Source organism: Sander lucioperca, chromosome 21, assembly GCF_008315115.2.
Source record: "Sander lucioperca isolate FBNREF2018 chromosome 21, SLUC_FBN_1.2, whole genome shotgun sequence".
NCBI lineage: Eukaryota > Metazoa > Chordata > Actinopteri > Perciformes > Percidae > Sander > Sander lucioperca.
In genome coordinates, this window is record NC_050193.1 from 12,741,075 (window position 1) to 12,764,985 (window position 23,911).

At 42.0% G+C, this 23,911-nt stretch overlaps 2 protein-coding genes across 5 annotated transcripts; both read right to left on the reverse strand.

The window, feature by feature from the left end:
- Positions 1–1,154: 1,154 nt before the first annotated feature.
- Positions 1,155–2,274, reverse strand: ier2a (immediate early response 2a). The gene has a single exon (XM_031302463.2). It carries the CDS (start codon positions 2,138–2,140, stop codon positions 1,592–1,594), a length of 549 nt encoding a protein of 182 aa, XP_031158323.1. The 5' UTR covers positions 2,141–2,274; the 3' UTR covers positions 1,155–1,591.
- A 7,072-nt stretch (positions 2,275–9,346) lies between these two features.
- Positions 9,347–23,648, reverse strand: LOC116051852 (nucleus accumbens-associated protein 1). 4 transcript variants are annotated; one of them, XM_031302433.2, is made up of 8 exons: positions 23,320–23,648; positions 19,460–19,613; positions 18,389–18,658; positions 17,361–18,006; positions 16,939–17,109; positions 14,690–14,795; positions 14,416–14,513; positions 9,347–13,302 (listed from the first exon to the last, which is right to left on the reverse strand). In XM_031302433.2, the coding sequence occupies exons 1-8, from the start codon at positions 23,535–23,537 to the stop codon at positions 12,992–12,994; spliced, it is 1,974 nt and encodes a 657-aa protein (XP_031158293.1). In that variant the 5' UTR covers positions 23,538–23,648; the 3' UTR covers positions 9,347–12,991. The 4 variants fall into 4 exon arrangements, with proteins under 4 accessions (XP_031158293.1, XP_031158294.1, XP_031158295.1 ...); XM_031302434.2 differs by having other exon boundaries at positions 16,939–17,106; positions 23,320–23,647; XM_031302435.2 differs by lacking the exon at positions 23,320–23,648 and adding an exon at positions 22,700–23,256.
- Between the last annotated feature and the right edge of the window lie 263 nt (positions 23,649–23,911).

Sequence of the window (23,911 nt, forward strand, 5' to 3'; positions counted from 1 at the left end):
TATCCATAAGAACATGACTTGTTTATCTTTATGCTTAGTTATGCAGAGGACACGGATGTGTCAGCATATTCCTTCACAAATGAGCTTGCGTGTGAGGAAAAAATAAATAAAAGGGAAGAGAAAACGAGTAAAGAAAGTGTGTGCGTGATCCGAACAGACTAACATGAGAAGGCGTGTGTGTGTGTGTGTGCGCGTGTGTTTTCACAGGCATGTCCAGACGGTTCCGGACACTCCTCCCAGCCCTGTGTACACAGACAGACACGGTGCTCTGGTTTCAGCCGGAAGAATAAGCAGCACAGTTGGGGCCTCATGGGCCTCACACAGGCACTTCCCCCCACATTCCTTCTTCTGTTTTCCTAGACTAACCCCCTCCCCCAACACCGGCAAACCCTGTTGCGCCCACTCCATAGTATGTGGTGACATTACATTCCAAAACTTACACCCAACTTTAATATGACAATAGTTGTTTAACCTGAACAACTCCCTTATGTTCCTTTCTCTGTTGTAAAGAATGACTGATTATCAACACATTTATCAATCCCACAAATATCTCCTCATCTTTCTGCCCATTAATCAACATCTTTGCACATTCTGCACTAAACCATAAAGTCTTGTTTTCTTATTGTTAAAACAGGTATATTTGTTATTTTTGTTTGTTTCCTTTTAATAGGCCTACGTTTATGTATGCACCATTCACCAAGGCAAACTCCTTGTAAGTGTTACTTAGTTGGCAATAAATCCTGTGATTCTAACCTTTTGCACCCTGAACCAATCACTATTATGACAGCATTCAGGCCATAGTAAAACACTACTTTAAGAGCCAGGGGACCCTGGTTGGTCTTAGTGTAGGGCCAGTCAATGGCTTTACAGCCTCTCCCCCTCACTCTTTGGACTGTCATCTCATGAATTGTCCCTGCTTTTGTTCTGCAAATCAGTGTGGGGGAAGGAAGCAACACTTCTCACACTCAACCAGTTTCCTGTCACATACCACTTTGGCACACTAATGTCCTTGCACCAACAGCAATCAGCCACTATATCAGCAGCATTCATTACTCAAGATGCTACTACAAGATATTAAACATGTAAACCTAATCATGCTTCCACCTCTCTTGCAGACACAGTTTCTAGTACAAACAACACATCACTCCAAATTTAATAAAAATGGTTTAATAAATACTGAGGTAGTTGTTGTCACGGTTTTACACTTGAATTCATCAACACATTTTATCTTACAGCGCTGGTCCCCACGCTCACATGTTAAATTTGCTGAGCTGTAACTGTTCATAGAGGCAGTTCAAGGCCACATCCAGATGAACCTATTGCTTAAGTTCCGCCTTTGGTCAGCTGAAGCCAGTCCATTGCTTAGCGTTAGCCAATAATTAGACCAAAAGTCACTGGGACTATTACACACCAACTGGACTACTTCCTTGATTCATGTAACATGCCCAGACTCGTTCCGAGTCATGTTTGGTTCTTTCAGGACACATAATCCCGGGTGTTGGTCCAAACTACCCTGGAAGAGGCCCTTATTAGTAGAGTTCAGGCTCCCAGGCAGTGTCGAAAGTTTATTGCCTTTAATCTGCGCAGGGTTTCAACACGCTGCAATGGCTCTCTGTAGAGGAATGGGGGTTGGGTGTGCTCCCAGTTCACTGCTGCAGTTCACATAGTCCAGCAAAACTGTATTTACAATGAGCTGCTGCTCAAGTTTAGCTTTCTTGCAAGGCAGAAAGTCCGGTTCCACAGCCGCTTTCCCCCGTCTTTTCCTGGAGTGCTGAGTCGGGCACAGATTCTCCTTGTTTTCTACGTCGCGGCGAAGCTCTGCGGGGGAGCATACGACCTCCTCTCGGGGTAAAGTCCGAGGCTTTCCGGTGGCAAGCGAAGCGGGACCCTGGAGCTCCATCTGTACGCCAGTAGGCTCCGTGGCCACCTCACCCGTGGACTGTTGTTGTTGCTGTTCACATCCTGGTGCAACACTTTCCGCCGTCGTCTGGGCCGCATGGTACATGTCCCGGGCCGATTTCATTACCAGAGTCAGGAGGAGGCTCCGGTGGAGACGGAGACCCCCTCGCTGGGTGCGGGAGCCGTACAGTTTCCCCAAAGCCACGACCATGATCCTCTTGGCCTCTACGCTGACCTCCATGTCACAGCTTGTTTTGAAATGAGTCCAGGACAAACAATCAAAAGTTAAGGTTGGAAGACTCAGCCTCTCCCATATAACTTCTCACAAGACAAAATAAAGACCGGCCGGGCACGGGTGCAGAATCACTACTTATTACCTCGTTGACGTCACTATCACTCAGCGTCATATAGCCCCGCCCATTGGCCTCATACACTGCTCTGCTATTTCAAACAGCCCTCCAACAACTGGTTAGGCAACTGTGGCTATTTTAATCTATCAAGATACGACTGCTTTTCAAATAGAAACTAAAATCAACAGAACACATATAAATGACCCACAGACACCTATCTGGTGATGTAACCATCTATGAACAACAATCGGAGAAAACAGCCCTGATATTTGCAACACTACCACAAAGACTGGAAAACAGGAGGGAAAACTTAAAATAAATCTCACAACAACTCCAAAGCTGTCTTATTTACACAATCATTACACAAACACATGGAGAAATAGAGGTCGATTGTGGATGCTTATTTCTTGGTAACTGCTGGATTAAAAAAGAGGCTTATACATTTGCACCCTGGACACTCTTGATTATAGCCTATTATTTGAGCATACTTAGAGCCATGCATTATTGCAATTTATGTTTTATCTATTTTGCTTTATTTTAGCAGTTAATTTATTCTAGAAAAGAACTCATCTCTTTAGTTTCTAGGTACCGGTTACCACATGCAGCCAGCCATGGAGTTTTGGACTTTGAGCCCATGTCAGGCAATTCTTTATTTTTGTGATTAACAATTTTTATTTTTTTAACAACATTAACACCCCCCTCCCCCGTTCAAGTTGCGAATTGTATGTTTTGTATGTGCGAATTGTTTTCAGGCTTAATTCTTAATGTTCAAACCCATTAGCACATTATAAATTGACCACAATGTATTTCTTATTATGCAAAACCTGGAGCAAGAAAAGTCTAAAAATATTTCTGTCTGTCTCACAGCAGGGATGAATACCATTCCACTAGTTGTCCCATCCCCCAGAGAGTGTTACTTCTTTTGAAGGGGAAAAAAAAGGTGGGTGGAGGTTAACAGACAAATGCCCATATTAAGCACATCCTGCTCATGTGGCACATGCGGCACATGCAGAGGAAAACCCATGACGTGAGTGGAAGCCCTTGTTTCCTGAAGCCATTTAAAGTAACAGCGGTGAGGATTGCGTCAGAGTGCTTGCCACTTCCCTAAGTCCATATTTGGGCAATGGAATCCATTCCTCCCGATCGTAATATGATCAGAAACTACAGCGTACGTTTACGTCATTTCACATTATAACTGGATACAGTGAATACTACATAAATATGACAGCTATAACAATACATTTTACTCTCGAGCATCAGCTTGAAAGCTTATAAGCAGATTTTAATTCTTAGAGAGAAACAGAAAGAGGGAGACCATTTTTTCCTAGCTACTTCCAGAGGAATTTGTGGTATGCAGGTGATTGTTTGTGGTGTGGCTGCAGTTCAACAAAACATCAGCTGCACAGGATATCAGGCTGGCATTTTTTAAATATGCTGTAACTATAAAGAAAAATATCTGGCTATGTGGTATAAATGCATAAAAATCAATAAGTAGCACGTGAAAGGAAGGAAAAAAAGGTAATTCCTCTGTTGACAGTGACAAATAATTCATAAACAGTTATTATCTTATTCTTTAGTTGATCAGTTAAGATCATAAAGCTCCATTGTATAATTCTTTGAGTTGATTCTTAGCAAAAAACCCTTTGTTCTTTCACATATATGTGCTCATTCATGTGTAATTACTTCCACCAACTAATCAAAGTATTCTCGTATGTGTAGAATCTGCCATTCAGAGTCATTCAGAATATACGAGCGAGTCGCTCGAATGGCAGCCGCCATGTTGCGCCTCCATCTTTAAAATACATTAGCCAAAGAGGGACATACCTCCGCCTTTCACGCTTTTACACTCAGTGGCACTGTGACGAATGCCAGGGAGGGGGGAAAGATTACTCGTGACAGCCGGCAGATTTGAAAACCTGTTGAAGATGGAGGATCATGCCTATTCTCTAGGACATGTAACGGAGTCGCCAAGGAAGTTAAAAAGAGAATTAAAACGACAACACGTCAAGCAAAGCAACAAGACCAAAGTTAATATAGGAGCAGCTTCTCCAAGATGGAAAGAGCTCATAAGGAGCAGAGATTTTAAAAGGGACGCCGAAGTTGCCTGCTTTCTTCTCGACAGGTAACTCTGCCTATTTGTGTAAATTCAAACTTTTATAGTTGCTTGGCTAACTATAGCATGGTTGTGCATAACGCTAGAACAACGTCTAGGATACTTTTCCTCACATCAATGATGAAAAAGGATTGTCTACCTTGTAACATAAACGTAATCATATGTGTCGTGATTTCCCTGGCAGACAACTCAAGTAATGAAGTTGTAACACAGACTAGCTGTCACTGCCCGATGTGAGTCGAGTGCAGATGTGAGTCGCGCATGCGTCACTTTGCGACAAGTAGCCTACAAGATGCTAACGGCTTTTTGAGCTAACGCACAGTCTATGAGCTAACGTTAGCAATCAAACAATCATAGATAGCTAAAACGTTTTTGAAATGACTGCTGCTGCTGGCTACAAGTTAGCAATCAAACACAATAAAGGCTGTCACTTAATGGCGTTTTGAGCTAACGTTAGCAATCAAACAGTCATAGATAGCCAAAACGTTTTTGAAATGACTGCTAGCTAAAAGTTAGCAATCAAACACAACAAAGGCTGTCACTTGAATGGCATTTTGAGCTAACGTTAGCAACCAAACAGTCATAGATAGCTACAACGTTTTTGAAATGATTACCATCTTCTGTTATTGTATGTAAAGAGAAACGTTTATTATTTTATAGATTTCACAAATTTCAGTATGACACGTTATGCCGTAAACAGTTTAAATCTGAGCATGCGCGACTCACATCTGCACTCGACTCACATCGGGCAGTGACACTAGCTACAGCTAGAACAGCTGCGTGTAAACGATGGAGATAAGAGCTAATTTCGGTTTCATTGACATTGTTCATACTGCTCAGAGAAATATATTAAAAACACAAACCTCCATTGCTTCTCTCCTACGCTGTAAACATTGCCTTACACTATTAATCTCGTACAATATACAGAATAATGATAGCACTAATACTTTACTAACATTAGTTAGCTTGCATATGTTTGGGAACCTGATAGCTGATTTTAGCAATGAAATGGTACCAAAATAACGTAAAACTATTATTACACTGGAAGGAACACTCACGGACAAAGTCGTACTTCTTGGAATAATACGCCCACCGTAGGAGTTCAAACACGCTTGGAATAGCGGGGGGCTAGAAAGTAGTATTCAGTTGGTTGTCATATACAATTTCAGCGCTAGATGGGATAAATTCTTACACAATGTAGCTTTAAAGTGCCCATATTATGAAAAAATCACTTTTTCTGGGATTTGGGGTGTTCTGTTGTGTCTCTGGTGCTTCTACACACATACAAACTTTGAAAAAAATCCATCCATGCTGTTTAGAGTGAGATACGGTTTCTGAATGTGTCCTGCCTTCAGTCTCTGGGTGAGCTGTTCAAAATCGGAACGGCTTGTGACGTCACAAGCCGAAACGAGCAGGCTAACCGCAACCATTAGCTCGTAGCTCGTATATGCTAACGCTAGCATGCTACCTCATTCTCAATAGCAAAGCACTGCTACAACACACACAAGTTCACCATAATCTACAAAAGAACTACTTACATGTGCGCCCTCATTTAGAAGTCTCCCAGCTAATCCTGCCTTGTAACTGACCGAAGTTGTAGAAACAGCCTTTCTTTTACTGTCTATGGAGCTAGCTAGCTGACATGATCTACATCTGAGCTACTGAGCATGTGCAAGTGCAATCAAAGATAGTACAGAAGAAGAAGAAGAAAAGAGGTCTCACTCTGTAGCTAAAACAGAGACCAGGTGAAAAGAGGAGCTGCAGCAGTGAGAGAGAGCGGTGCAGTACAACAAAAATATGGTGTTTTTTGAAAATTAAACCATGTAAACCTATTCTGGTACAACCTTAAAATACAATTATGAACCTGAAAATGAGCATAATATGGCTGCTTTAAAGATACAATCTGATTGTGTTATTGTGACCAATAGCATCCCAGAAGAAGAAAAGAAGAAGAAGAAAATATACTTCATTGATCAGGGGGGAATTACATTACATATTACATTACACATTTCCTCCTAACTGCCTACTGATGTTTTGAAACTTGGTTTTAGTTTTCAAATCATCAATAGAGGTGGAGGGAAACTTGTTTGTGGACATTTCAATGCAATAATAGTTTAAAGAGTGCCCTCTTTTGGTCGTGCAATGGAACAGAAACAAAATTGTGGAGAGTGGAGCTCATCAAATGAGCTACTAAATGGGCACTTGGAGAGGAAATAACTCACACACTGCTACAGGTCTGTTAGCCCTTGATTCGAAGCCTGGGGTATTGTAACACCCTTACTTTTTCTCTCCACTCCTAATCCCTCTTTACATTAGTTTCTTTGTTTTTTAATCCAACCTGAATCCAGTATCTAATGTGTGTCCTGCATTTCACATATGTCAGGCAACACATTGCCGTTGTGCCAGTGTGGGACCCCACTTAAAGTCTTTGGAAAAATTCTTCAGATGAATGTCGTGTTACAACCAGTATATTTATGTAACAACTACAGTTGACTGTAGTCCTTTCCAATATATTATGCCTTAAACATATTAATCAATGTATTTCCACTAGAGAGCAGTACAACATCACAATAAGCAGACAGATCCACAGCCACTACGGTATCTCTTTGCAGTCATATTTGGAGCCACTGACAAAATGCCTTTTAGCTCTGTTGTGGTCTTTATTTGCTAATTTGTCTGCCTGCCAGTTCTTACTAGGTATACAGTACATTCGGTTTGTGAAAGTTGTTTCAATTGTACATTTCTTGCTAATGCTGCTAGGTAACTGAAAACAGCTTGGACTCAATCATTAATTAAATCTGCCAGCAACAAAAACAAAACAACATGCTAAAAGAGGCTAATTTTAATATAAGACATATAGATCAATGGCTGTTAAAAGCAAGGGGGTAAGTGAGCATCCGGAAAGTGTACCTCCTATGGGGAGATTCTGAGGCTAACAAGCCATCACCTTCCGTTAGCATTCCATTGACTGCCATTCATTTTGCCATCACTTTGACAGCGAATAACTTGACATCTGAAGCGGTTAAAGACTCTATTTGTCCATTGTTTATTTCTAAAGAAACACGACAATGTATAAAAGGCTCCATTACCTTGTATCTCACGTTATGGCCCCGAAGCAGCCGTTTTTGTAAAAATAGTGATTGTGTCATGACCACGCGACTTTCTGTCACACAGTAGAGAAATTATCATATAGTCACGAGAAGCTCGCAGGCAATTGGGGGGACGTGGAAGCATAGAGAGGGAGAAGCCCATAGAAAGTCACGCTCATGGACAGCTCTTACTCCGTCTCTGCAAGATTGGAATGATTGAGATTTCTCTTGGCACAGCTACCAGAAGACTTACAACTTTCAGACAGGTTGCTCACATCACATCTACGCAATCAAGCTCAATTTGAGGCTGCGCAGTAGGCTCAGCCATCACCGGAAAAGTGCTTCTAATTGACTTCATTGGTCCCCGTTGAAATGTATGGCGTCAATGTGTCCATTTCTTTTACTGTCTATGGTTAAAAGCAAAGCCATTTCTCTTTCACTCTGGTTAAAAGCACACAGCACACAGGTGCGCGATCATGTAAGGATTGTATCATGTGGACGCGCCGACAGTTTTGCTATCATTACTTAGAATTCCTCATTGGGGAGACAGAAACTACGCACTATAGCTTTAAGTTTGAACTGCTAAGTGGTTTTTGCAGTCTTTTGCAGGAAACTTGTATTGGATTCCCTCCACTCAGTTGTCTTGTCTGCCTTTAAACACTAGGTGGTGCCCTCTTAAGGGAGATTCAAAAGATAACTTGATTCTGCGCTGTGCTATGCATTGTTGGGTGTCTGGTATAAGGCCATCCATGTACAGAAAAGGAAGAGAGTGTCAGTAGGTTATCTCGTACAGTGCATCATTCTGAATGTGTTGATCTAGTCACATTTTCATCAGAAATAATCTTCTTCTTAATATCATCTTAATATAAAGATTTCCAAGTTTCAGCCGAACCACCACAATCAAACCACTGTTTCCGCCCGACACACATTTTTTACTGCTTTTCTGACATTTCTTAGCACTTTTCAGATGTTGTCTATTTTGTTAAATGTATTTCTATGAAGCTAAATGTATTCTATTGTATTTTCTTCTTTTATATCCTCTTAAACATGTAATATGTCCTTGTGTATCTAGAAAGGCGTTCACCAAATAAAATGTAGTATTATTATTATGATTATTATATATATTATAAATCATTACAGCAGCCAAACAGTAGCTAAACAATTCTGAAAGTGGTGCTATACTATTGAAAATGAGTCATTGATACTTATTCTATAATAGGTTTTCATGTTTAGGAAAGGCAAAATCACCGTTTTAGATCATTTGAGGCAATACAAAGCCCTATTTCACAATCTTTATACAAAGTCGAGTTTGCTCTATACAGAGTAGAGTATCAAACATGTCAGCGAATACTGGCCTCATGAGGCAGCTGTCGTTTTGAATATGTAAAGTACTGTATATCAAGTATGAAAGCAAAACTACAGCCAAATGAAGGCAGGAATAACTGTGTGGGCTGATATGTTCGTGAAGCATGAAAGAAACTGGTCATACATGGCAGCCTCCAGGTGGGAGTACTGAAGTGTGCATGAAGAGGAACATTCAATAAGGAGCATGCATGTTTAAGCTTTTTATCTTCAGGTTTATAAAAAAAAGTGAAAAGGAATTTTGCCACAGAAATATACATGAAAAACTTGAGATATTGCTGTAAATTTATTTTTGAACCTAAATTAACATTGATATTCAAACACTTTTTTTTTTTTTAGGTAAAAAGGGAATGCTTGTTTTTTTCAAGGCAATATCCAATTTCTTCAGTAAGTTCTAGTGAAATCACTAGGAAACACATTTCTATACATTTACTTTATTCCAGTGTCATGAATGAAAAGTGTATTAAAAACAACCAGACACCCAACAAGCAGCTGAACAGTTACATCCCAGTAAAAAAAAAATAGTCAAAAGAGAAATTGTTACAAATCTTTTATTAAGATATTCATTATTTAATCCATTTTGACATTTTCTCTATGATTTGTATTTATTTATTTTACAGTTGTTAATGTGCAATTACCTTTTGATAATGTTGGGTCACAGTTACAGGGCTTTCACAAAGTTATTGGCACTTGGAACACAGAAAGAAATAGGATGAGCTTTACAGAATGTACACTGGTGCTACAGGGTTACAGAGGGCAAGGAGCAGGGGCAAAGACATGGGCAGACCTATTACTGCACAGGTGGTGAAGAAGCGCCGTTTCTGGGTAAATATATACCTCATGCTGCGAGTGCACAACAAACAATCTGACCTCTATGTGTGCGTCTATATATAATATACAGTATTTATCTATACATGTGTATAATCATATTTATATATGTACTGTTTAGTGACAAAAGGTTCCCCATGCCGTGCAACACCTTATCCATTCAAGTGTGTAGGTCGACATGTTTTGTGAAGTGTAAACACGTTGAAAAGGTACAGAAATTACAATATGCTTAGAACGTACTGAAAAAAGAAGCATGGAATCTCTCTATTCTCAAATGCACATAAAGTGAAACAACCACACTCACACATCTATTGCAGATAAAGCAGTATGCAAGTAGGTAGTGAGCGAGGGACTTTTTGGACAAAGAACTTAACAATGACTATAGGTAAAAAAAACCCTGAAAAGTACCATAACCATAGTTACCCTCTGATTTCACTAATATACTACCTCTGTGAAGGACACAATCAATTAGGAAACTGAATGAAACAGTAATTGGCTATTGTCATATCTGATTTTATTTCTTTATGCAGGGACATCCACAGATGTAGTAGCCATTAGGCTAAAGAAGATAGTAAGAAGACAGAATGTCCCAAAAACTCCCTCAATTAAATTCAGAGGTCCTAGTGATTAGTCTCTCCTTTAATTCTGTACACAAATTAATTATCTAAGAATCTTGAATTATAGTGGATTTATTTTGAAAAACCTTGAAATGAATATATTGAAAAATCTGAAATGACAGGTTTTTCTGTATAACATAATTTGATGTCCCAGCAAACTATTTCAGGTATTATGTTAACTTAAATATACTAATTTAAGTAGTGTCATAATTATAAAAAAAAAAAAAACATTGGGGAAAACATGAAGATGTCAACTGTAAACTTAAATAAACAGTTAACAGTTAAAAATCACTGAGAAAAGGAAACGTACATATTATAATTCGGAGTTAACCAACTAAAACCACTGCTTTGCCTTTCTCTGAAACACATGAATAAACTTGTGGAAGTGAAACATGACACCAGCTGCATGAAGGACAGGAAGCACAGCAGTCTTCAAAGATACCGGAGAGGTACGTTTGTGGGGGAGGGGGTGATCATGTGGCATCTACAGTCAAATGCAGAGCTTATTGAGGTATTGTTGTCATTACCCTTTACAGAATACTTATAAGGTACTGCACTTTTGCTGTCTGTAAATCATCAGGTCAAACGTTTCAGTAAACTCATCCTTTAATCAACAGTGAAATTAGGCTGAGCTTCATCTATCATGTTTCTAGCGGTTGTTTTTTCTCAATAAGATTGACTCAACTGCCTTGAATAAGAAGCACCGATTCCTTCCCGGTTTTTACTCTGTACCTGTCTTCAGAAAAATAGAACGTCTTTAGAAAGCCCCTCCAGAAGGAGAAAGCAATCAGTCGTCCGTGAGAGCATTTCAGGTTAAGAACACATTCCTACGTCACACCCCATTTTCACTTATATCCATCTGAAACAGGAACAACGAAGGCCCTGTGGTGACCTCTTACAGGTCATTCAAAAAGCTTCTGGCAAACACAAACTTTCACGTAAAAAAGAGGTCAGTTATTGACATTTTATAATCAGACGCATCCAGCAACAAAAAGGAAGAACACTTGGGATTTAACTCAACAGTCGTCTTGATTATTTACAGTAGGGATTTGTGCCACTTCTAAACAAGAAACATGCAGACATGGGGGAAAAAAAAGAAGACAGATTCAACCTAACGGGGTTCAATTGCTACATTTCTCAAAAGGTGCATGAACCTGTGGTTTTTCTCAATAAGGTGCAGAAACCTCCACTCTCAAGGAAGATACAAAATCATGTTAAACTCTAAAATAAAACGGTCAGCCATTTTGAGGTGGTGCATTAGATACATGAATAAACTACATACTTAAAAGACACAGCCACGAAATACAGGCTCTCCTTTACCAAAGAACTGTTTCCCACACATGGATAGTACCATAAAGCCTATTTTGCTTTTCAAGCAGTATTGCCTCCTCATGACATCACTGTACCCACCAAGCTTCTGCTCATTGATTTCAAATAAAAAGGCACGTTCCAATATTCCATAATTATTATTATTTGACAGCAGTTTTTTTTCTTGTCAATAATTTCAGTACAAAGAAGAAACTTAGCTGAGCTGTCAGATCAATAACCTTTATATTTCTACAAGTAATTTCAAAGTTGTGGGCAAATGTTTTGTCGAAGGATGCAAACGTTGGGGGTTCACAACCTAACAAGAAATGGTTATCATAGACAACAGTCAAGCCAGCTGAATCAGTCTCACTATTCATTTTAAGCTAAGCTGAGGATGAAATGCTTCAAATTTAGCAGTTCAACTGCTCATTCCATCACTCTGCACTGTCAAATAAAGATAAAAATAAATGACTATGGGACTTATGATTATACTGCTTTATTATACTTCTTTTTTTATGCAAAAATAGCACTTTTCCTTATTTGACAAGACCTCTTTCAATAAAACACGAAGATCTTAGAGATTTTAAAACAACCCCTTTCACTCTCTTTGCTCACACCGTTCTAGGCATGGGCACTTGTATAAATATAGTTTGTCTTCTAAAAATATGACCATCTTTGATTACCTGTTGCCCTTTAAATTTTCTTTACAATCATCTCAGTAAAAAGCTTTCCCCTTCTCTCTGGATCACTTTTTTCAGTTCATAGACAAGAGAAACATGCTAAACATTTAGAAAACCGAGAAAGATGAGATACATTTCTATAAGACACTGCACAGTGAAACACTCTCTGTGTGAGATTCTCTGGTCTCGAGAGAGGTGATGTGGTGAAGAATACTCGCAGGGTGATGAGTGGAAGATGAAAGGAGAGGAAGTAGGAAGGTAGTGTTAATGTTTATTATTGTATCTACTTTAAAATTTAGTTCCTTTTTCCTAGGCTGGAATACAAGTTGTTAGGGTTGCATAAAGAAAACTGCCACTGACACTTACATTCAATATACTCGCCACCTCTACTCCTAGCCTGTCTATCCAGCCATCCCTTCCAACTCCCCCCACCACCTACATTTCAGGGAATGTACGTAATATGCAACAGTGGATGCGCTTACACACCTAAAAAAGACAAGGGGAGGCAGAGAGAAAACCCTCTCACTCTCTCCCTTTCCTCAACTAACTCCATTGTACAGTCATAAAGCAAAAATTAAATTTTTCATGTCCTGGTTACATCAGGGTAACAACTGTTGACCCTAGCAGTGTAGTATAGACAGTCAGATGTGAGAGATCAGCGTGGGCCTAAGAGTGAGGAGGCAAGCAGAACTGGGGAATACTTGTATGTGTGTCACCAAATTTCAACTTTCCCCGGACACAATGTTCAAAATAACGGTCCTCCGTCCCCGCCCACACCTGGTAGCGATTCACCTGAAGAGCCGCCTGACTCCATGCCGGCACCGCCGGCGGCCTCCACGGAGGCAGAGTCGAAAGCTGGGTCCGCCCCCAGGGTGTCGTCTTCCATTTTGACGCCGTCGGGAAGGTAAGCGCTGTAGGCGTCGCTCTCAGCCATCAGTAGCTTCAGCTTGGGGATCCAGCTCTTACGGACCACACGTCGGGCGTTGGTGCACATGTCAGCAGCGATGGCATTCATCTCGCTCTCTTTGAAGCTAGTGGCAAAGTTCTGGCAATAAACTGAAAAAAACAAAACAAGTTAGTTTGTTATGCTGTGACCTACGCCTTAGACGAGAACTAGTGTCATAAAGCAGACAGGAAGCTAAACAACAGAAACAATGGTCATGGGAAATGTTTTTAATGTTAAGCAAGTGGAATACACATTACTTAAGGCTCGATTAAGCCAAAATTATACTGTGCATGTGCGCGAGTGTTCGCCAGGGGTCTGCATGGCATAAATGTAGTCATCAGAGGGTATATGTGTAGGCTCTGTGCGGATGTCTGCGTACCGCCAATTCTTCGTGACAGCACAGGCTCATGACACAATGTCGCCTACGTGCGAGGTGCAAGGAGAATTTCAGCAGCGTGAAGTTCAGAGCTCCTTCTACTCACACTGCAACAATTTTCTAGTCAATTTGGGATTACATCCCAAGATTGGACTGTACTTGTAAAATCCTTAATCATCTGAATGACATCAGAAATGTCCTACATTCATGCACACTTCAGTTGATGTTAGCAACAAATACTGTATAACCATGTTGCTAAGTTAAATTTTAAGAGAGATAATATCCTGCAGATCATAAAGGCACTGACACCAATTTGTAAATGTAAATGGGGCAGCGGATCTCTTCGACCATGTCCTGCTGCCTTTCTCATTTCACTAATGCGATGTAGGGAAATGTGTTCATCTTCACAAAGCAAGCTGAAACTTCACTGAGCAATCAGTTAATCTGTTAGCTTTTCTCATAAATGTCTGAAGACATTATCACCTATATACAAGCACACAAATGTGAACATAGTTGAATATTGCTCTCTAGTGGTCACTGTGGGTTATTACCTAATGATAATCATAAGGGTGCAGTAGGTAGCAAATCTCCCCTTTGCACTTTACTCCAAAAGTAGACTAAAAACAGACTTGTTTCACTGTTAAATGAACTGAGACATTTAACAGCCAATCATTAAATTCAGCAACAACGTTCTTTGCAATATGCATATAGTATATGTAAGTATGTAAAATATGAATGCATGTACAGTACATTCCCCTCTATCTGAACCCAACTTCACAAGCAAATGTGCAAATTGTTTGCATGCTTGTGGACAAACACCCTCGGACTGAAAAACATGTACGCTCACATTTGACCGCATGCAGAACTCTGTTGTCCAGGGGCTTGCGGCTCGGGTCATTGGTGGACGAGCGGATGCCTGTTCCACAACTGTTGGCCAGAGTATTCCTGATGCATCAAAAATAAGAATGAGTTGCACAGAACAGAGGAAAACAAAAATAGTTATATCCCTCTAATGCCAGCAGATAAAAACAAATACATTAATCTCTATATTAAAAATCGAGCTTTTGCTAACTTTACATGAAACACTTGCAGAAATAGACCCAGAGACAAGAGGAACAAACCTGTCAAAGAAGGCAGCCAGCAGCCTCCTAAGCAGCACCTTGTGTCTGGTCCCTGCGCTCACATGACAGTTCATTAGCTGGGCTCGCGATATATATACAGAAGTACCTGCAAATAATGCACATGCAATGAATGTCAACAAACAAATGAACCACCAAACATCATCAGTACTTATCAACATTTATGACTCATTTGTTGTCTCGCTTTTGGACATGATTGATTTGTTCAAGTTCAGATTTTGTAGGTTGGATACTAGGCTCGGATCGTATATTGATTATTGAAGGTTTAATCAACAATACTATCAGAACTAAGATGTTAAAGTATGTATGTTATAATAACAACCTCTAGAATGTGCGCCCTACTGCGTATTCATTGGGTGTAGCTCAGTCTGTGGGGAGTTGGGTTGGGAACTGGAGGGTCGCTGGTTCAAGTCCCCGTACGGACTGAAGTACGGAATGGACTGGTAGCTGAAGAGGTCCCAGTTCACCTCCTGGGGAATGCCAAGGTGCTCTTGATTAAGGCCCTGAACCCCCCCCCCCTTGCGAAGTCATTTCCATTAAATAGATATTTTTGTTGTTTAAATATTTTAAATACAATGTTCACACTCTTTAGAAATGTTTGTTCATGTTACTTTAACTGTATTGCTATTTCAAAGCCCTGTCAGACACTGAGCCACGCTGCCGCCCAAAAACGATCACCCAACCCTATCATATGCAGTAATGATAAATCATGAAATCTTCACTTTAAATTACTGGAATGCAATGAGTATTTGATAATCTTGTGGCAAGTCTGATTCATATCAAACATTGCAGCTGTAGGTGGAGAGTGAGGAGACTGTGGTTTAGGGACATGCCATAGTTAAGAGTTTTGCTTCTTTTCCGTTTGTTCCGTTTATTGCTCTATACTGAATTTGCATCCGTGTCACAGGTTTCCTAATGGGTAAAGTTTAGTCACTTTAATATTATTACAGTACGCACAACACATTTTTTTTGTTGTTGCATTTTTTTTTAAATGTACTACTACCAAACAATACTAGCTTGGTGTGTGTTACCTCCCTCCTTTTCTTTCCTTATTCATGTGTCTACAGTTCTCTCAGTCACAGGCACACACTGCCTTGAAAGGTATGTAACCCAGCCTGTGAGGTAACATACACATTGCCACAGGATGTCCTTGACATAAACACAATGAGTCAAATGTGCAGTACTGCCATGTAATCTGCATACCAATGCCAAGGCCAGTCATTTGAGGACAGCTTCCTCTAAATATGTGTATACATATCATTGTCATTTGCCTTGCCAGATCCCTTGAATCAACTAACATTGGTATTGGTATATTGCTACATGTATATTTTATAGCTCAAGTGTATGTTTCTCTAATATAGACATACATATATCTTCCAAATGGTTAAAGACCTTTAACACTTAGAAAAACAAGTCATTGAGCATTTTACCAGCTCCTCTAAAACTCTCCTATAAAAGTCCAGACTGATCTCATGAAGTGGCGAAGGTATGACACGCCAATTCGTATGCCATTGTTGGCGTGTTATCAAGACGCATACTCACTTTTTAGCGTTGCTTATCAACGCCGTTTGGCCTCCATTGATTTACACTACCTTGAGATTGCGTGTGAACGGACGCCGTAGCAAATAGTATGAAAGGGCGAAAATCCACGTAGGGAGGTTGGTCGGGGTGGAGGATGGGTCAAACACAGGACTTTCACCCAGGAGAGCGTGGATCGTGTCCCGCGTGTGACGTTTCCTTCGTGTACCGCGTGTGATGTTTCCTTTCCACGTTTGTTCTTTTCCTAAACCCAACCGTAGCCTTGCGATAACAGGCTAATTCCTAATCTCATGTTTCCTAAACCCAACCACGTTCTTCTTTTCCTAATCCCAACCGGTTCTTCTTTTCCTAATCCAAACCGGTTCTTCTTTTCCTAATCCAAACCGGTTCTTCTTTTCCTAAACCCAACCCGCATGTGACTTTTCCTAAACCCAACCGTAGCCTTGCAATAACATGTAGCCTCGCGATAACACGCCACGTGGCTTTAGAAAGTGGTGCTTATGTTTACACTGTGACGTTGCAGACTGCCGTCTGCTGTATACAGCGCCGTTCGCTGTATACAGCGTAGACATACACACGGATAGCTCAGAATGCGTACAGATAACGTGGCGTGTATGTTTACGCGAAGTCATGATGTCATGTTGAAAAAAGACAGGCTTCTCTGAGAACACACATGCACACACAAACCATACCTGAGACTAACTCTAGTTTCTCAGCAGGGTCTCCTTCCTCGTACAGTTTGGGATGACAGCGGTTGCCTATCTGAGCGATGAGTTCTGCGGGGAGACATGTAAGGTCTCTGCCTCGCATCCGACCCCGTGTCTCTGTGTGGTCTGGTAGAGCCTCAACACGTTCACCAGCTGCTGGGGAAAAACAATACTGCAAAATTAGAACAGAACTATATCACTTTTAGGGTGCACAGTAAAATGCCTGCTTAAACAAGAAAAACATCAGGATTACTATTAAATCCATTCAAATTAAATAGGAAATCTCAGCAGAGAAGGCAAAAATGATTTCACTTTCACCAAAAATAAAAGTAGGCGTAAACATTAGACTACATCTTCTCTGTCTTTCAGGTGCATTTACAAGTACTATTCTGCCTCATGTCCATTACCTGCAGCTCCCATGTTGAGCATGCTGTACATAGTATACATGTTGCAGATTTGCCTATACTGCTCTTCAGCACATTCATCTGTCCCCTCTTCCTCTTCTTCATCATCATGGTAGCTGATGGGTGAGTCACTGGCGTAGGTGCTCAGGGTGCCGGGGCTGGCACCCTCTGACATGCCGAGGCCTGCTGCAGAGCTCCCGTTGGTGCCGGCACTGCCACTAAGCCCGCCACTGGCCACCATGCCCGCCAGGCTGGTTACGTTGGAACCCATACCCATGGCCAGTCCAAGGGCCCCGGGGCTCTGAATGGCACTGCCGCGCACCACCTCCTGGGAATAACGGGCTGCCTTCCTGGCCCCACCACCTCCCCCTGAGCCTACCCCGCCTCCATCTCGGCTGCTGCCACCCTCCCACAGCCGCTTGGCTACAGGAGTGCAGACCACTGAGTACGGGGTGGCTGCTTCCGGCTGGCTAGCGGGCTGCTCTGTCTTCACTCGTGATACCAGAGGGAGCGGCGTCAAGCAAGAGGCAGGCCGGCCTGCGCTGTTACTGGTCTGCGTCACAGGGCTCTGGGGCTCAGAAGGTGGGGGCTCAGAAGGTGGGGCCTCCTCAGCGTGCAGGCCCTGGGAGTCGCAGCTGGGGGAGGAGACCTAAAAAATGAATGTATATATCAACTTTGTGTCATAAATACATACATAAACACACTGATGTACCAACAAATATGTTTTTGCTCGTAGGGTTTTGCCATGCTGGTGGCTGGGACGAAGGATGGTCAGCCTGTCCATCCAACAGCATCTCAACAACCATTGGCTAATTTCCCTTCACATCCCTAGCTAGAACCATCGTCACACTATAGTTTGACTTCCACCATCACTTTTGACCCATGAAAAAGGTATTTCAACAACTACAAGGCAGGTTGCCCTTAAATTTCCTTCATGCATACATTGCCTTTTCAAACTCTGAGCACAAGATATATTTCAATATTGTTCCAACTGGAATAGACACTTTATTTTAAACACATTTCAGCCTTACCTTTAGGAAGAACTCAGTGCCTTTTTCCATGATCTGTTGGATCTGCAGGAAGCCTGCAGTATACATTAGGAGAAACTGGTCCCCCACTGTCATGCTGAGACGGCCTGTGTAGCAGAAAGACAAAATCTGCTGGAAGCTCTGGGGCTGCACAGCCGACGGGAGCTCCACTATGTTTGGGCTTGTCTCATTGCTGCTACCTCCTCCACTATTGCTGCTGCTGAAAAGGTCCCGGAAATAAGAACTGCTAGCAGCCAGCACAGCTCGATGGGCCTGAGACAAAAGCAGATAAGAAGGCGCCACATTAGAACTTTTAGAGTAGTGCAAATGTAATATTCCGCACAAGAACTTTAACTAAATAAAATATATTGTGAACTTGAGAAAAGTGTAAATAGCATGGTTCTGTTCATGTATTTGTGGTTTTGTTTAATAGGTCTTTAATATATGAATCCTAAAATACCATTTTGAAATTCTCCTAATGTTCTTGGAAAGAAAGCCATACTTAAAAAGGGATAGCTCTCCTACTTGGGGCCATTAAAATATTGGGACCTAGAAAAAAAGGTTACAGGGCAGAATTGGGTTAAGAAAATCCAACCAAGACTCAGGGCATTTAAATTGGGGGCAATCTAACCCATTACCTTTAAAGGCTAAGTGGAAAATTGCATGCAATTAAAGAGGTCCAGTTGTCATTTCAAGTAAGTAGACTACAAGAAATGATTTAACTAATCGCCAAACCTTTGGCCAGAAAGGAAGAATTTAGCTAAATATCTCTCAACATTATACTAGGATGAACTGCTCTCTGTGAAAGTGTATCATCATTCCAGGTTGGTTGAGCCACCCCAGATACAAAAAAGAAAAATGTTACGATGTCTGCCCCCCACTTTCAGACTGTCCAAACAGCACTTCTTTTGAAGTATAGTAGCATTCCATCCTCCATGCAACATGGCTGCCATGGAGCCACAGGGCTAATTGTTTACATTACACCCAAGCCTTAACTTCTCTAAATTTAGCCTTGACTTTAAATATAAGGTTAATTTCCATAATAAAAACAGTAACTCGCTGTCTCATCAGTACCTTGAAGGCATGGCCCTTGACCACCACAGAGACATCGCAGTAAAGGCCCTGCAGCCGCTGCTCATTCAGACACTCTAAAACATTGTTGCCAAAGTTTGGGATCGCCATCTGGAGGGTCTGGGCCATGGTGCGCCTACGCACACCACCAAAGGGTCTTGTTGGGAAATAAAGAGAGACAGAAGACAGAGAATGAAACGCAAAGAGGAATGACACAACTACAATACATGACATTTAAACCCCATCCACACATAAACTATGTATTGGTTAACATACAGTAGGTTCAACTTTACATGGAAGTATCAGACTGTTGCTGTTTATACCTTGAGGCATTAGGAGTAATGTGTAGGACTCCTAATGACTTCTACTTTTGGGGTCTTTGAAATATTAGGACCTAGAAATGATGTTACAGGGCAGAGAAGGTTAAGAAAATACAACCAAGACTTTTTAAATGTTTAAGTTGGGGCCATTTGGAATAGGAGTCATACAAATTACTCCTCAACAGGGTTTTGATTGTAGTGTTTACACCGCTTTGTCCAGAGCAGGGTCATTGTCCCAGGTGTTATAAAATGGGCAGGCCCATTCACAACAATGACAAAAAAAAATTTCCTGTGCTGTGTCTTTGGTGTGAGGAGGGTATCAGAAGGCAATGTGGGGAGGAGGTGTAATGTAACAAGGCTGTGTTAAAAGACAGAAAGCTCAGGGAGAACAGACCTAAAACAAAACAGGTGAGGAATGCCAGACTCTTACATTAATGGACACAATAAAATAGCTGACAGTCTTTCACAGGGACACAGTAATACCAAACATAAACTAAATCTAATAAAAGTCTATTTTTCGTTACTACTAAGCCAAATTTGTAATAGTGAAGCATTTCAATTTTAGCGAAATGAATTCCTGAATAACCATTCTATCCCTTGGCATATCCAATTGACATAGACCACAAATATTTCTTCACACAGTCCTACTGAAGGCGTTTGGCAGGCTCACAGGGCGTTGATATTTCAAACAAAGTTTTGTTGAAACCGCCATGGATAATCTGCATTGCATTAATTCCTATATGTCACTTCAGCCTCGCAGTAGTGGTTATTGCCAGGAGCGGGCTCAGTAAAAGCCTTTTCATTTTCTGTCTTCTATGAGCTATAAAACAGATAACTGGGTCATGGTCTGTTATTCTATGTTGAAAAGTGTGTGGCCTAAACAAACACCACATTGCATGTTTCCATTCACTTCTATAAACAGCCAAAGACAAACATACTCCCTTACTATGCATGTCAATGTTGAATTAAAAAAGAAGTTCCCTCTGCTGTGCTGAGAGGTTATGAACACTGTAACTGCTTGATTATTTGAGAAAGTTTTGTATTCAGTGTCAGGATATGTAAAGACACCAGATATTTTCTTTTACGTTTTAGATTTGTAGCCATGACCTCATTCTGTACAATAGCATGGGGAGAAATCTACTTTTCAGTACAGGGATTCACATGTATGACGTGTTGTATGCCCTCTGTACCCACAAGCACTATATAACCTCCACAAATACAGCTAGGGGTACAACAGATCCATTGATAAGCCTATGTGACATTGCATTGGTCATAAACCTTTACTTCAAGCAGAATACCAGTCAGAAGTGTTTTCACATATATCCACACAGATGAGTATACAGGCCTAGATAAAGCTGCTTTTCACACAGATGCTTTACCACCTTAAAGTGTTTCATGAGTACAAGCTGCACACACACACACACACACACACACACACACACACACACACACACACACAGATACATACCAAACAAAGACAATCTCTGATACTGTGAGAACAAACTGATTGAAGCCCACCCTGTAAGAGGCACACAACCAACTTTGGTGTGACGGACTGATGAGGGCTGGAGTGAGCCGCCCCATCATATCCAAAGCCTTTCATTTGGGACCTAGCCAAGCTCCAGGGTAAAGAGAAATGCTCTCTTTGTCTCTGTCTCACTCAAGCTCCCTCTCCCTCATACTAAAACACAGATGCGCACACACAAACTCAAACAAACCCACAAAAGGCACACTGAGTCACACACAGACATTAGACAATACTGCTTGTTTACAGTTTGGCGAGCCGCAGTAAGCACACATGCGTGCACATAAAGACACACAAACACAGGGCTGAGAGCAGGGTGTGTTTGCACAGTTTGCCCCTGACAGTGAAAGAGAATGTGACGTGTGTGTGTGTGTGTGTGTGTGTCTTTATGCAGTAAGGATGGGCATTGAGGCCTGCAGAGATGAGAGGGATCATCTCAGGTCCTTATTCCATTAAATAAATAGAGTGCAGCAAAGTGAACGAGTGAAATTCACCCTAATTCACCCTGTGTCTTATAAATACCAACCAGCCTGCTGGGGAAAGTAGGTCAAACATACAAACATAAGGGCTATGTTATGATGGGACGGCTGTTAACATACTTCAGAACTTATACTTGTCCGACTAGTTTCCAATTGATCCACTTCTAAAATTGAAAGAAGCATTGGCTCTGACACTGCTGTGTGGGTGATTACTGTGGAGTCATTGGTGCAGTCCCTTCTATAGGCATTTCCTGGTTCTCATGTGCCCATGTCTGCATGGCTGTGCTTCTCCTATCAAGTCAAGACATACAGGCCTGATTTGTGGTTGGATCCTGAATATAAAGCAGCACATACATTAAAGCGTCTAAACTTCTTAACTCCATATTACTGAGGCTGTACCATGTGAGTGTTCCCGACTATAGTCTGCCTCTGTACCGAAAATGTTTAAACGGGAAAGAATGTCGGGTAATGGGGAACAGATAAGGAGCTCGTTAACACACCGCGCCGTATGCCAGTCTACCCGCCGGGAGTACTCCACTGTCTGCTGGCACCGGAGCCGGGAGGGGGGCGACACAGGATGGCAGCAAGCCCCGGTGATACCCGGGTGAGGGCGACGGTGTGTTCCTGTTTACGTGCGGTCAAATGGCATTCAAGTATATTCATCTTAAACCATCTTCAGCAGATTAGGCGGTCATAGTTCGTCCCCATTTCCCTCTTGTGGCTGACAACGCTGAAATGTTTGATGCTCTTTCCCATCCGCAGCAGGCCTATAGAGGTAGCTAATGGCTAAGCTAACGCTACTGTTAAATATTTTGGGTTCGCCCCGGCGCACCATCCACCTCATGCACACTCAGCTCAGCAGCACAATGTCAAGCATTTCCGCAATAGTCCACACTTAATATATAAACAAGACACTTACTGCCTTGCGGACGAGGTAGCTGTGCTGCGACGCCGGTTGTCAAGCCCAAATGTTGCTTATTTAAATATTTTGGTGATGGGGGAAATCGCTCCCCCTGCCATTCTCCATTCCACCGACATCAACAGGTCATCCCAGGACACGCAGCAGCTGAGGGCGAGCCAGACGGAACCAGTGCGGCACGGAGCGGGGGGGTGGGAGCACAACAAGGCACAATTCTTATAACCGGCGCTCGCAAGAGCAGCCGTGCCAGAAAACCTGACTGCCATCACATTTTCACATATTTGAGAGAAGAGCTGAAATTAACCATTTAACTCCAAACATTGCACTCTACGCTGATAACAGGATACATTTAACGTAAAAGGCTGGAACGGCTAAAGAAAGTTTAGGACTGTGCCAATTTATACCCTTCCCCTAAGCGGCATAGGCCGTTACTTATCCCAAACTTTGATTGTCCCGTGGCGTATCTACTGGCCGTTCGCCATCAACACAAATCCACGGCGTTAACTAAGGACACCGGCACAGACCCTTCTCCCCTCTACTCCCTCCTCCTCTGCCGCCAGTGAAACCTTTAGACTATACCCCGTCAGGACGCCTCACACAACGGCAGGCAAGACACTCACCCCCTCGTTGGGAAGTTAACGCAGAGCGTTGGTTTAAAGGAGGAGACGCAGCGATCTCTCTTCCCGTTTTTCCTTGCTCCAGGCAGCCATTCAGTGTGAGCTAAACGCCGATAGCAGAGCCATCGAGGGTGATACAGTATCCCAGGGGATTGCGGAACACAGAACCACTGATCGCACGGAACATAAGAGGAGGAAGACAAGCATGACGCGCTCGTCATTCAATCGGATGATCGTTTCGAGAGCAGCCTCAATTTGGGAAGACCTATCCCACGGCGTAGACTGTTTGCGCATTGGCACAGCAACAGCAACAGCAGCAGCAGCAGCAGCCTGCAAGGGAAAACCGTCACTCTCTGTGCGATAGAAGTGGGAAAAGTAGGCCGTGTGTGTGTGTGTGTGTGTGTGTGTGTGTGCGCGCGCGCGCTACTTATTTAACGTGAACCCGGCGCACGTATAGGGATAATGCCGCGCCCTTGTTGGTTGTAAACAAGTGAAGCATTATGTGCAAAATACAGGGTGCTATGACCCGTACCTGCTGTGCGCTCCTGTGATATAGCCTACAGCTTTCTCTATTAGGGCGTAATTATAGGTAAAA

What these genes read in the sequence shown, in the direction of transcription:
- ier2a (XM_031302463.2), bottom strand. Translation starts at nt 2,140, where the DNA reads ATGGAGGTCAGCGTAGAGGCCAAGAGGATCATGGTCGTGGCTTTGGGG.
- LOC116051852 (XM_031302433.2), bottom strand. Translation starts at nt 23,537, where the DNA reads ATGACGAGCGCGTCATGCTTGTCTTCCTCCTCTTATGTTCCGTGCGAT. An exon ending in GTTAACTTCCCAACGAGGGG is followed by an intron (nt 19,614 to 23,319) that starts GTGAGTGTCTTG and finishes TTTCCCAACAAG; the next exon opens with ACCCTTTGGTGGTGTGCGTA. An exon ending in CTGGCTGCCTTCTTTGACAG is followed by an intron (nt 14,514 to 14,689) that starts GTTTGTTCCTCT and finishes TTGATGCATCAG; the next exon opens with GAATACTCTGGCCAACAGTT.